This window comes from Grammomys surdaster, unplaced genomic scaffold, assembly GCF_004785775.1.
Source record: "Grammomys surdaster isolate TR1022 unplaced genomic scaffold, NIH_TR_1.0 100, whole genome shotgun sequence".
In the NCBI taxonomy this organism is placed as follows: domain Eukaryota; kingdom Metazoa; phylum Chordata; class Mammalia; order Rodentia; family Muridae; genus Grammomys; species Grammomys surdaster.
The window spans coordinates 15,530,495-15,545,101 of record NW_021604579.1 but is presented as its reverse complement, the minus strand read 5'-3'; the positions used below and the strand labels follow the sequence as shown (position 1 = coordinate 15,545,101).

Sequence of the window (14,607 nt, the reverse complement as noted above, 5' to 3'; positions counted from 1 at the left end):
CAGGGCTTCACTCAGTTCATATAAGTTCCAGCTAAACTACTTTCCCCTGTGTATGAACCACACATACACTACCACAAAGTCAGAAGCCAAGAACTAGGAGATGAGAGGGTCATGTGTAATACTGCCATAGAGGAGAGCCACTGCTTCTTTCTAAACTGAATGGCTTTCCAGTTACAAGGTCACAGGTGACGGTAATCATGTCTGAGTGAGGATTCCATCTGACTTTAAACACTCTATGTTAAAAGGGAACTGTGGGAATTCTAATGTCCATCAATTGATTTGCTGTTTGGCGTACACTTAAAATATATAGTGTTTATGAACTATGCTAACCCCAAACCAGACACAAGGGCAGGATTCTTAAGACACAGGCAAATGGAGCGTCACAAACTCAAGGCCAGCCTGGGTTACATCGTATATTTCAGGTCATCCATGGCTACAAAGTAAGATCCTATCTGGGAGAGAAAAAAATACTATAAACCTGCCATAAATCTTTCTCAGTGGCAGGTCTGCAGAATAATGAAAATCTACTGCACCACTGATAAGATTTGAACACTTCTAACCTAAAGTGAGGAACGAGATGGAAAATAAAATTCATTCCTTAACTTCAAATAAACAACTTGTAACCAAAACTCTTGGGTTTAGTCTTCATTATTTGATAGTGGAAATTTCCTGGTGTTTTTGTGTCCCTCCCATCCTCCACATCTCCTCCCCTACCCACCCCTGCCATACTCAATCGTAATGCATTAACACAACATCATTTGTACTGAACTTTAAAATCACATTATTTTAACCCGACTAGAAAAACGAAGTTATCCATACTTCAGTTTCTTAGTGCTGAACAGTCCCGTGATCTGGTTCCCAAAATATAGTAGAGGTAGTGGAAACGTCTGGAAAAATGAAAAGGGTAACGGATCTGAATAATGAAGACACTGATGGCAAAGTCCTTTCAAACAGAAACAGTTGTGTTTATATAGTCAAATTCTTTCCACTTGAAACATAAGATTAGCTCCCACAAACAGTACTGACCCCCACGAAACATCCAAACAACATCAACTATCCTTGGAAGAAGAGAGGATGGCAGGAAGAAAGGAGACAAAAATATGAGCATGATCAACCATGTGAGGCAGAAACATTACTTGCTTGAAAATATGGTACTATGTGAGTCTGAGACACAGAAACATTTGGGCTTCACATGGAGTCTCACAGAATCATAGAGAAGGATATGAAAACACCCCCACCACCACCTCCAAAAAATAAAAAGAGAATAATGAAAGGAGAAGGTCATGTCTAAAGTAGGATCTGCTCCCAGAAACTCCTTAATCAAAACAGAAGGATTTTCTATCTTCGTTTTCAAGAGACGCTGGCACATCTGAGTTCCCTGTGGCCTGTATTCCCTAGCTTTGCTATACACACGCACTTGCAGACTAGGGTTGGAGCTAGACTGCATTTTTAAATATTCAAGACGCTGATTTTTTTTTTCCACCCTTAAGTCACAGAATGGCTCCTTTTTATAAAATAAAGTATCCCTTCTTTCTCACTTTTACCTTTCGAGGTACATTTCTGTCAAAGTCAGGAAACTTGACTATTCTGAGCGCCTTTCCCACCCAGAGAACTGCTACCGTGGCCACCATCTGCAAACAGAGAACACACACAGATGCACTGTTCTGCATAGAAAGACACACACAGAACTTCTGACAACACAGACCACGGGATGCCCAAGATTCCAACTAACCTGGCCAAGTCCAACACATAGCGAGGATGGAAATCTACAAAGGGGGTAAAGAAAAGGGGTTAAAAACGGCCAGAAAGTCAGTCCTCAGAGCACAGTGAATTTAATTTCTACACTGACAGTCTTAAAAATGCAGTCTGACTCAATCCACACCAATGCCTGTCCCTCCAAATTAGAAAATAAAAAAATAAATCTTAGATTTTGTAGCCTAGGGCAACCACTTGTCTGGTCTTGTCCTGTTTTTACAATTCCCCTCAGCTTCCTGCAACGGATTTTTTTTTCCAGAAAGTTAAGCCGTAAAGAACTCGTCAACGGGTTTTAAATCTTTTAAATGAATCTTGGGGGTAAACACACGCACACACAAACACACAAACTTCTGCCCCGGAGTCCCAGTGACAGCGGCGACCGCGCGTGGGTGTGCTGCCGCGCCGGTCCCGGGGCTGTCAGTCATGCGGGTCGCTAGTCCCTGGGCACTGGCCTCGTTGTGCCCACCTCTGACCTCCAGCCCTGGCTAGCGTGGCGGGGAGCGTGACCAAGGGCATCCCTGGGTGGGCTCGAACCCCCGTCCCCGCCCGCCGCGCCTCAGCCGCCGCCCGCCAGCCCGGCCACCTGTAGTTGGTGAGCACGCTCTTGTTGACCACCACGATGAGGAAGGAGCTCACGCCGTAGAAACCGGCGGCCAGCAGCTTCAGGAACACCGTTAGCGTTTCGGCCGGCGCCATCCCCAGCTCCTCCTCATCTCTGTGTGTGGAGGATTTCGCGGGGGCTTCTCCTTTAACCGAAGCATGCTGACGTCTGTGGACTTCCGCCATGGCGGCGGCGGCGGCAGCGCAGGCCTGCGAGCAGCGGGGCGGCGGGGGTCTGGGCCTGGCGGTGTGGAGCGCGGTGGAGCGCGGGCCTGGCGGTGCGGGGCGCGGTGGAGCGCGGGCCTGGCGGTGCGGGGCGCGGAGGAGCGCGGGCCTGGCGCTGCGGGGCGCGGAGGAGCGCGGGCCTGGCGCTACGGGGCGCGGAGGAGCGCGGGCCCTGAGTGCGGGGCTCCGCGGTGCGGGCCTAGCGTAGCGGCGGAGGCTCGGCAGGGACCCGGCGGCTCGCGGCAGGGCTTCGCGAGTTGTGCTGGCCACAGCTCCCCGCACTGCCGCCGCCCGTCCCCGCCCAGGGGTTGGGACACTGGGGTTCACACCCTCGGGGACTTTGCCCTGTCATGGTGCCTCTCGGGGTCAGGGAAGGGCCGGGGTTGGTTCGGCGGGGCTGGGGCTGGAGAGGAGCCGGGGACCCGGCATGGGCTCTGGGAGCAGCCGGGACACTAGCAGGGGACCACTGAGCTGGGCTGGCGAGCACAGTGTTGCGCCTGCGCACGAGTGCGCGCTGAGTCCCCCTGCGGGGAGCATGGGGGTTATGCAGGAGCCGGGCTTCAGACCTAGAGGGCCCTCCTTGCTCTCTAACGTGTGGCAGGCAGAGAAGTTGCATCCTCGGTTATCCTGAGTGCTCCTTTTGGCCTCACTTGCAGAGGGGTCAAAATTCACACAAAGTATCAAATATGATTCAACAGTAAACAAAGATTTTTTTTTTTGACAAAGAGAGACTTCTCAGGCTTCTGAAATTCTTTTTGTTGTTACTTGCTTGTTTGTTTTAGCATATATATATCCAGAAAAGGCAAGGGTGGGTGGGTGGGTGGAAAGGGAAGTGTTGCAATAAGCCACTTGAAGACTAGTAAAAAGTGCAAGGTGTTTGGAGCCTAAAAGATTTGTTCCGGTTCTAGGACTCTTTGAAACATTCCCTGTGCTCTTCGGCAGATTCAATGCTCTCTGCACCTTCATCTCACGACCTCTGTTGTGTAAAAGCAGTTCTGTTCTCTTCACACAGTGCGACCACACAAGTAAAGGATACCTGTCTAAGCAAGGTCGTTACATCCCTGCTTTTAGAAAGTTTTGAATTATTTCCCCAAATTTTCCATCTTCTTAAGTTTCTTTTTTGTATTTTTAAACTGTGGTAAAAATAATAGTTTATTGTGTTAGTCTTTGGACGTGCAACTCTCACCAGGCACCCTCCCCAAAACATTCACCATGTCAGGTGGAAACTCTTTGGGGAACTAAGCAATCATTTCCTGTTCTCTACTCTCCTCCTCAAAACCAAGTAACCTGTGTCCTGCTCCCAATCTCTTTGAATCTGACTATTCTGTGTATCACATAGACGAGCAATCACACAGTATTTACTCATTCGTGACTGGCTTATGCCAATTACATAATGTGTTCAAGGTGCATCCACACTGAAACGTGTATCAGAACTGGAATTCCTGGCAGCCAACACGGCGTTCTTTACTGTTGACAGCCTCTTCTGCCCACACCTCCAGATGCCCAGGTTCTCCCCTTTCCTGGATTGTAGCTAAATCAACAACAAAGTTCACCTCTTCTATTTTATAATGCCCCTCCCTTGTCTCTTGAAGTATTACTTTTTCTTCTGTATTGGGCAAAACGTTGCCTGTTTTCTGGGTAGCCTGTCTACAGAGGTCCCCTTCATGCCTTACAAAAAGTTCCATTTCCTCTGTGCCCTTCCCATCCCACACACTGCTTTTAGAGAATGTCTTACTCTGTCCATGCTACCTTAACATATTACCCATGACTGGGCCATTTATAGAGAACAAACATTCTGGAGGGTTTTGGAAAATAAATGCAAAATCAAAAAGCACTGCCATATCGAGTGTATCTGTTAGGGGCTAAGCTCTCTGACTCTAAGATGGGGCCTTGATCACTAGTCCTGGGGAGGTGAAAACCACCGTCCATGGACAGCAGAAGAGATAGAAGGACAAAGAAGAGCAAGTGCTAACTGAAGGCAGTTGTCCACAGCATGAGCTCCATTCTAAAGACCTGAGTTCCTGATTCAGTCACATTGACAGTTGTTCCCATGTATTGAAGTTACCCAAAATGGAAATAATTGTAAAACTGTGAGCTAGGAAATGAAGTTTTTCTCTGCCTAACCATATTTACAAAATTTAACATATTTAGTAAGGCCCATCACAGGCCAAGGTCTAACATGGATTCTCACACTCCTGATAATGACTGGGCTACAATGGGCCATCTGTAAAAGGCCAAGGAGTCCAGTGATCAAAGATTCTCACTTGGTGCTTACAGAGGTGCCTACAGAGTATGTGGCCACTCTTAGGTAGGCTGTCTCTCCTAAAGCATGTATAATTAGAATTAGGGTGTTTTTTTTGGTATTTTAAGTACTCAGATCTATTTCTTAACCTTAGTAATATTAATTACAGAACTATGTATGGGAGATTTGTACATTATTTGATACAGTAATCTTAATGCTGAAATATGTGAAGGATTGTAAAGGCTACACTGAATACTTTCACTGAGATATGAATCTGCTCTGTTTTGAAAGATCAGTCTGTCGGTTGCTAAATTTTACACCCTTCTGGGTAGAATTACTACCAGAAAAATCTTTGTAATTATTGTTATTTAAGATTTATTATTATTCATGTATGCTTGTGTATGTGAGCACTTTGGAGTTAAGTAGTCTTGAGCCTCCTCGTGTGAGTCCTAGAAACCAAACTCCAGTCCTCTGCAAAAGCAACAAGTGTTCTTAACAGATGGGCCATCGCCCCAGCCCCAGATCTCTGTAGTAAAGCACATTTTCAAAATGAAAACATTGCTGTCAGTCATCCTGTTTTTCCATCAAAGAAAACAGATTTCATATTTTTTCCACTTGTTTTCCTTAGTCTTCTTCCGTTCCTTGGCTCTTCCTATCTGCAGGCCTCTTTTGTTAAAAAAAAATTATTCATTTTTTTTATGTGTATATGAGTATGCTTGACTGCATGTATGTCTGTGTATCATGTGCATGCCTGGTCCCTTGGGAGTCCAGAGAAGCGCACTGGATCTCCCGGGACTAGTACAAATGGCTGTGAGCCACTGTGTGGATTCTGGAAAAGAGCAACAAGTGCTCCTAAGCCTGAGCCTCCTCTCCAGTCCCCATTTAGGCCTCTGTCCATGCTCAGTTCTGTTTACAGTTTCTTGGTTTGCTGTGAGCCTACATTGATGACCTGCTGAAACAGCCTATCTTAATCAGGAAACAAATTTCATGAAGACTTGCTATCTGAGCCGGGCAGTGGTGGCTCACGCCTTTAATCCCAGCACTTGGGAGGCAGAGGGAGGTGGATTTCTGAGTTCGAGGCCAGCCTGGTCTACAGAGTGAGTTCCAGGACAGCCAGGGCTACACAGAGAAACCCTGTCTCGAAAAAAACAAAAAAACAAAACAACAAAAAAAAGACTTGCTATCTGAACAATGCATTTAAAATTCAGAGCACCAAAGAGCATGGGAAGAGTGTGTCACTTCTTTGCAGAGCTTTACACTTGTCTACTTGGGCTGGAAGGAGCAAGCTGAGTGTTTCCTGATGGGAGACCTGGAAATGCTGCTGTAATTCACACTCTGATTTCCTTCTAGCAACTCCAAGAAATAGGCATAGTAAACAACATAGCACCAGGAAAGCATAGGCTGGGGGGGAGTGTCAGTAAGACCCTGGTTTCCCTAATCTGATGTGACTTGTAGATGTTTGTCCCAGGTCTGTCCAGCACATACTTTGAGCTTGTATGTTGGGCAGTGCTGGTAATAAAGCAGAACAGGCTTTAGAGTTACCAGATACCAATTACAACCACGAAACATACAGCTCCTGTCTATTCTATCGTACAGCTCCTGTCTGAAATCTCTCTGTTCATATTCTGATTCTAGACTCGATGTCATGTAAAAGTGTAATATCTGGACCAAATGAACTCATCTCTAATGTTAGCACAGTGCTGAATCAGAGTTTACCCTTGCATACTGCTTGTCTGAGAGGCCCCCTTTTTTTATTCTTGCTAGCTCATTGCTATAGCCGTTTATGTATAGCCCTGCCTTTCTTTCTGAGCAGAGAAAATCTACAATAAAGGTTTTCTTCAGAATAACATAGGCAGTAAATAGGATTTACAGTAAATATTGTCCCCGGGGCTTTTAGGATACCCAAGTTTAACTCTCCCCTTTGTTACTGAAATAAAATACCCTTCAATTCCTACCACACCTGCATCCAATCTGGGCACCTGACTCCAAGAGAAAAATGAGCTGTCTTTGGTCTTTAAATATCTGAAAGGCCTCCAGGCAGAAGTGAGACGTTAAAAATGGAACAAAGCAAAACAAAACGTTCCCAAGGCTTAGAAACAAGAAGAATGATTACTGCATGTCCATTCCATGGAGTAAACTGATTTATCAAATGAAGACTTGACATGCTAAGCCAGCAGGGATGTGCACCTTGGAGTATTTAGAAGAGTTCAGCTTGTAGAAAACCAGTATTAGTACAAATGAAATTCAATCATTGGGATACTGGTTATCCTATGTGGAAAACATAGAGTCTCACCTTTTGGCCTCACAGAGTGTCAATCAGCTTTACATTTGTTAGCATATTCAGTTCAGTGTTCTATCTATCTGTCTGTCTGTGTCTGTCTATCTATCTATCTATCTATCTATCTATCTATCTGTCTGTCTATCTCCCTATAGATATAGATATGCATAGTCTTCATATTTTCTTTCAAATGAATTCCAGCATCTTATTCTCTGTTTATTCAATGGTGGGTTAAATAAAACTGAACTTTTTTTATCAGAATCATGTTGTTGTTGTTGTTGTTGTTTCTTTTCTTGAAAACAGGTTTTTTTATACAATATATTCTGATTGTGATTTTCCCTTTCCCTACTCCTCTCAGTTTCTCCCCGCCTTCTACCATCCCAGTCCACACCCTTTCTGTCTCTCCTTAGAAAATAAAAAGGCATCTAAAGAATAATAATAAAGTAAGACAAAACAGGGCAGGAGAAATGGCTCAGTGGTACAATGACTGCCCTTCTAGATGTCCTGAGTTCAATTCCCAGCAGCCGCATGGTGTCTCACAACTATCTGGATCCGATGCCCTCTTCTGGTGTGTCTGAAGACAGCGACAATGTACTCGCATATATAAAATAAATAAATAAATCTTAAAAAATAATAAGATAAAACAAAACCAAACAAATCATAATACGACAAAGCAAACAATAGAAAAAGTCAAAGAAAAAGCACAAGAAACACAGAGATGCAGATACACACATGTTCACTCACACAGGCATCTCATTAAAACCCCAAACCAGAAGCCATAATTCATACACAAAGAACGTATAAGGTAAATAATAATAAATAAATCACTTTCAAAAGCTCAGATTCAATATTATGAGACAACGAACCTCCAAAGATGCCACTGAGATTTTTTTTTTCCTGTTGTCATCTACTGTTGGGCCTTAAGAGTGGTTTGTTTCCTTAGTGTGACTCCATTGGAGATAACACATTTTTCATTTGTAAATGGTTATTAATTGGAAATAGCTTATGGGTTAGGGGTGAGTGTGTCTACCCACTTATTTCAGCTCTTGGATCCCATCTAATGCAGACCCTTACAGGCTTGTACAGGCTTCCTCAGTCTCTGTGAGGTTATATGTGCAACACTATTTAGAAGGCTCTGTTTCCTTAGTGTTCTCTGCTGGGGGCTTGTCCTGGCACCTGGTTCATGGAGTTGGCAGACATCGGGTTGAAGCTGCTTTACCTTTGGCAGCTTCTGTCTTTCCCTTCTGTCTTGAACTCTGCTACTCTGTGGCCCAAAGCCATTTGCTTCTGACAATTAACTTCTGCTGACAGCAGCTGGGAATTTAAAACGAGAGAGAGAGAGAGAGAGAGAGAGAGAGAGAGAGAGAGAGAGAGAGATATTTAGTTATCTGAGCTCTTTTCTCTCTGGCTCAAGGGCCCCTGGTGGCCAGGTGAGAGGCTCAGAGCTGGTTAACTTCCTGAGCCATAGAGAAAAAGAAAAGAAAGGGAGAGAGAGAGAGTCAAACACACACACACACACACACACACACCACGCAAATACACACATTTGGCCTGGCCTGACCACCTGTCTCATCAATTCCACAAGTGTTCATGCATACTTACATACATACACAGATGCCTACAAATTTGTGTGTGCATACATATAGACAGACAGACATATATACTTTTGCTGGATGGGGCTTAGCCACAAATGTCACACTTTATTCCTCTTCTCGGCCTCTTTTATACTTTTTTTACACAAAAGTTCTTTATAAAATTACCTCATAGGTGAAATGTTACACAAAAAGGGAGTTACAGAAGGATGTCGATAGTAAGTTCAAAGCAGTATTTTATTCTTTAAGCTCATTATAAGCTCAAAGCAACAGTTTCACACAACCTTGCTTTATCATACTGCTCACCTGTGGCCTGGACCTGGCCTAGAATGAATGTGTTTTCTTAATGACAAATCTGTCCCAAGTCTCTTCTTAGCATAATTTATGAAAGCTTACTGTATTCATTATGGAGCCCTATCCTATTAGGAGGGGGCTTATTCTATTCTTGATTGCTACTTTATTACATCTTCCTGGCAAAACGACTAAAAACATCTCCCTAAACTTTCTTCTTAAAATTATTTCAATCAAATCAGAAGTGCTTATAAAGTAATTAGTTCATCTAAACAGCATTAATTCATGAAGGTTCATCTTCATGTTGATCTGCAGGAAATTTGTTCAATAGGGTTGGGTGATGCCCAAGAATCATTAGGCTATGTAATAATAGCAGGAACCGTATATCAGCAGTGACAAGCAATCCTGGGATGAAATCTCTGGAGCTGTGACTCTCCAGAGTGCACCTATCGCAATGGTGATCCACCTCCGGGAAACTCACTTGCTTGCCATAACCTTTCCAAGATGGCTTCTTTCAGTTCTCCATCCTTTCTGGCTTTAATACTCTTTCAGCTTCCTCTCCTGCAGAATTCTCTGAGCCCTGTTGGGGGTGGGAGTGGGGTGGGATGGGGTACACTGTATAAAGGTGTGTCTGTCCTTTCTCACATGCCTAAGGCATTCTCTGATTGGCTTTAATAAAGAGCTGATAGCCTATAACTAGGCAGGAAAGGGAAGGCAAAACTTCTGAGCCAAGAGAGGGCTCTGAGAGAAGAAGCAGAGGTGGGAAGACTCATCAGCATGACAAGGAGGTAGAAGAAACAGGTGCTGGGACTGAGTGAATGAGAGGTAAGGGTCACCTGGTAGGACATAGGCCGGGGATAGCTGGTGTTAGTTTGTATGAGCTGAGAGTCTGCCTAGCTATATTGCCTATTATTTTATGAATAATAATAATGTCTCTGTGTTTTCAGGAGCTGGAAGTCCAAGAAAGTCCAGCAATGCCCTAAAGAGATAGATTTGATGGAGACACCCCATTTAGGGCTGAGTACTCCAAAGCCTCTCACTATCTCCTTATTTTCTGGCTGTGGGTCTCGATATTTGTTCCCATCTACAGCAGGAGGAAGCTTCTCTGAGCAAGACACTGATCTAAGAGTACAGCAGAATGTCCTTGGGAGTCATTTTGTTGCTGTATTCCTTTAGCAGAACATAGTATTTGGTTTTCTCCTAGGTCCTTAGGCCATCTAGTCTCAGATTCTTGGCCACCTAAGCAGCACTGGGTATGGGTTCCATCTCATGATGTGGACATTAAGTCAAATCAGATATTAGTTGGTTACTACCATAAGTTCTGTGACACTGCTGCATCCGCATATCTTGGAAGCAGGATGCCATTGTAGATAAAAGGGTTTGTGACTGGGTTACTTTTCTCCTTCAGTAACCAGCAGAAAACCTTCCAGTGCAGTGAACTCTAGTCAGTAGGGATGAAGGCTCTAGAGAGGCAGCAGCTCAGCTTCTCCATGTTCAATGAGTTGTGTAGGTGTTGTCTTCAGCAACATGGCTTTACTACAAGTTTGTGCAGAACATCCAATAACTCATTAGCCTGGATTGTTTGGGCTTTCCCATGGGACCTCTTTGACCAACAACTTGACTAGATGTAACTCATTTTTGATATTGGAAACTTCATTTAGACATGAGAGATACACTTTTTAAAGTGCTTTTCGGCCATTCAAGATTCCTCTGATGAGAATTCTCTGTTTACCTACAGAGTCAACTAACCTGGGCCCGTAGAGGCTCATAGAGACTGGACCACCAACCAGGGAGCATGCAGGGGCTGGACCTAGGTCTGCTACACATTTGTAGCAGATGTGCAGTTTGGTCTTCATGTGGGTCTCCTAATAGTGGAGTAGGAGCTGGCTCAGTCTCTGTTCCCTCCCACTGGATCCCCTTCCCCCTCCCTGGACTGCCTGGTTGGGCCTCAGTGGAAGAGAATGTGCCTAGTCCTGCTAGGACTAGATGTCCTAGGGTGGGGTTGTACCCAAGGGGGAGTTATCCCTTCTCTGAGAAAAAGAGAAGTGGGCAATGGGAGGAAGGATTTGAGGGGAGATTGAGAGGAGAGGAGGGGATGGCTGTAATCAGGAATGTAAAATGAATTAGGAAAAAGACATGAGAGATACCGAGTTGGGGTTCAGTCTCCTCCATTATTTGACCATTTCATTTGGATCCCCTGTATATATGTATATATTTTTGGAAGCTTCTAATGTTTTAGATTTCCACACACTTCCTCAAATGGCCCTTAGTTTTAGCTGTCAGTCTCATATTCCCTCCTTCAACTCCCCTTCCCTCGCCCTCTAGCTGTCTGACCCACCCATCAGTAACTACCTATTCTATTTCTGCTTCTTAGGAAGCTCCATCCCTTCCCTTTAGTTCCTTACTCTATACCTAACCTCTGTGGTTATGAGGATTGTAGATTGGTTATCACTGACACAACATCTAACATCCACATAGAAACCAATAAATGCCAGATTTGTCTTCCTGAGTCTGGGTTTCTTCACTCAGGAAATTTTTTTCTAGTTCCATCCATTTACCTGTCAATGAACCACATATTTTGTTTTTATCCATTCATACATTGACAGACATTTAAGTTATTTCCAATTTTTAGAGTAGCAATAAAAATGTCTCTGTTGTTGGATGAAGTTTCCTTTGAGTGTATGCTCAACAGAGGTATAGCTGGATCTTGAGGTAGATCAACTTCCGTCTTCCTGAGGATCTTCCACAGATTTCCACAGAGACTGTACAAGTTTACACTCTCACCAGCAATGGTTGAGTCACCCTTACTCCACATCCTCATCAGCACAAGCTGTCATTTATCTTATTGCTCTTGCCCATTCAGGCAAGTGTAAGATGAAATCTCCAAGTAGTTTTAATTTACATTTCCTTAATGACTAAGGATTTGAACATTTCTTTCAATGCTTCTTAGTTGAGTTGCCTCTTTTCAGAAGTCTCTATTTAGATCTGTACTGTAGCAGAATTTTCCCTATCCAATCACTTTAAATATTAATACAACATCCCTGTGATTGGACAGGGAAAAGGGAGGTGGAGCTAAGAGTTTCAGAGCTGGGGACAGAGGGGAAGGAAGGAAGATGGAGGAGGAACAGGACGAACCAGATTCTGTGTGGTTTTAAATAGTCACAGGTAGTTATGATTATCCATCCAAGAGGCGGTGAGGCCACTGCACATAGAATAGCTGGGTGTAGCATGAGATTGGTGCCTATTTTTTAATATTTCCTGCAACACTGTACCCCTTATTTTAACTGGGTGGTATTCTTAAAGTCCATTTGTGGTTTTTTATTTGTTTTTTGTTGTTGTTGAGGTTTTTTTTGAGTTCTTTATTCTCTCTCTCTCTCTCTCTCTCTCTCTCTCTCTCTCTCTCTCTCTTTCTCTCTTGGTTGAAGTATAAGCTTAAGGGTTCAGTCAGGGGAAAGTCAGTTAGATGGTGTTTTGCTGGGGCAAACAAGTGAAGGAATGCTTTGTTAAAGTGGACACGGGTGTTAAAGGCTAAGGCAGACTTTCACTGAAGTGGACACAGGAGAGAGATAAGACTGTTCTGCTAAAGCAAACATGTAAAAGGACGTGATGAAGGATTCTTTCTTTGCTAACAACACACAGGTATTGGTCTAACTTACATTGTGTAGTTGAACTGCATTTGTCAGTACTTCATAGAGAGAAATGCACCAAAAAACTTCTGGTGGTGTACTGCAGTTTGTTGGCACTCCTTGGACTCTGGCTGATTGGATGCACATTCTGAGGCAAGACCCAAGTTGAGGCAAGGCACGTGGAGGACATGTGATTTTTGGAGGATATAAATAAGACTCCATGGAGTGACAGAGGCTGAGCTTGGCTCGCTGGTATAGCTTGTGGGTCTCAATTCTTCAATGATCTGTTTGGCTGGAGATGTAACTGAGAGAATGGGGATTCTACAGCAGGTGGTCTGCTATAGAACTGGGGATAAGTCTGGGAATTAAATTTCCAGTTGAGGAGGAAGAGTGAAGGTCTGAAGATCATCTACCTGCTTCCCTTGAAAATCGTGGGGGTGGTGTTGTTGCTGCTGCTGCTTTGTTTTGTTTTAACTCTTTGAACATCATACTTAGAAGAATTCTAACTTGGTCAAATTTTGCTTTTGGAGCAACTGCAAGGAACAAATGGGATCGGTGGACAAGAGATTTTTTTACTGCATGATAGAGAGGAACTTCCCAAGTTAGTGCTGAACATCTTGTCCATCCTAGACTCGACCCAGCAGCCTGTTTCGTGCCCTGGGAGCTTAATATACTTGGGCCACTGAGCTCTCTTAACCCAGAATTGGGATTTCTCTGAAGATACACACCCACAAAACAAAATTCAAGATCTATCTATCATCTATCTATCTATCTATCTATCTATCTATCTATCTATCTATCAATCTATCTATCTACCTACCTACTTACCTCCCTATCTATCTCCCTCTCTTATCCCTTCTCTCTCCTATCCCTTCTCTCTCCAATCCCTTTACTGGAGACATAGCCCAGAGCTTTAGGACATTTCCTGCTCTTGCTGAAGACCTAAGTCCAGTTCCCAGCACCTACATCTGGCAGTTCACAACTACCTGAAATTCCAGCTCCCCAGAGATCTTATTTTTTGGCATTTATGAGCATGCACTCACTCACATGTGTCACTTATGCATACACATAAATGAAATAAATATTTTTAAAAGTATTCTCCTCCTCCTCCTCCTCCTCCTCCTCCTCCTCCTCCTCCTCCTTCTCTTTCGTGGGTTCCCTCTCTCAGGGTTAATTTCACAGATGCACAGATCTGACAATAACTTCCTTAAATTGTATGTGCACAAATGCTGCACCCAAACTGAAGCCCCTTCATTGCTTCAGACCTTGACATTTGATAGTTGGTTGGCATTGGCCAAGAAGAGAACACTATAGGATCAAATTGGCAAGAGGAAAGTGAGGCTCAGGTACTTGCTAGCCTCGTTTCCTCCAGAATGTGTTTCCATGGACTGGCCCTACAAGCTCATCCATATTTGTTTGTTTTCATATCCCCCATTTTTTCAGCCCTGTGTGTCTGTTGCGGTGGGCTGGTTGCTAGCTCTAATACATAATATCCCATGTAGCTTCTCTGTACAGTATCCCCAAATGACACTTTGATTGTACTCTCCATTTCCTGTCAAGTGTCTATCTGATACACAGACAAGGCTGGAAGTGAAATGGACTGCTTCAAATTCCAGTTGTGCTCAAGTCTCCTCTGGAAGAATCGTGCTATGCAGTTGTCCACTCCATGAGGAGGTCAGATTGACCATTGTTTCTACATACAGAGGCTGCATAGTTCCACAAAAAGCTATACTGTCTGCAAGTGTGTGTGAACACAAATATGTAGGAGTGACAGAGGTAAGAAAAAAGGAGAAGGTCATGCGACAAACACATTGCTTTGTTACCATATTTGTAGTGAAGGGAGGTTGCTAATGCTAGCTGGAAGGAATTTCTGTGTTAAAACAGAGTGCTTGGATGAAACATCAGAATCAACAAAGCTGCTTTTTTAAAAGATGTGCCTGCTTCGTCAGGAGAGATGGTTCAGTGATGACAAGCACTGTTGCTCTTGCAGAGGACCCA

At 43.9% G+C, this 14,607-nt stretch overlaps 1 protein-coding gene across 1 annotated transcript in view; it reads right to left on the bottom strand.

Annotated features, from left to right (window-relative positions):
• Positions 1-2,541, bottom strand: part of Slc35d1 (solute carrier family 35 member D1) — a 42,882-nt gene extending 40,341 nt beyond the window's left edge. The window contains exons 1-4 of the mRNA XM_028785963.1: positions 2,339-2,541; positions 1,733-1,766; positions 1,545-1,631; positions 820-887 (exon numbers count right to left, since the gene is read on the bottom strand). Coding sequence (XP_028641796.1) covers positions 820-887; positions 1,545-1,631; positions 1,733-1,766; positions 2,339-2,541 — 392 coding nt within the window. The remainder of the gene's footprint in view (positions 1-819; positions 888-1,544; positions 1,632-1,732; positions 1,767-2,338) is intronic.
• Positions 2,542-14,607: the final 12,066 nt, after the last annotated feature.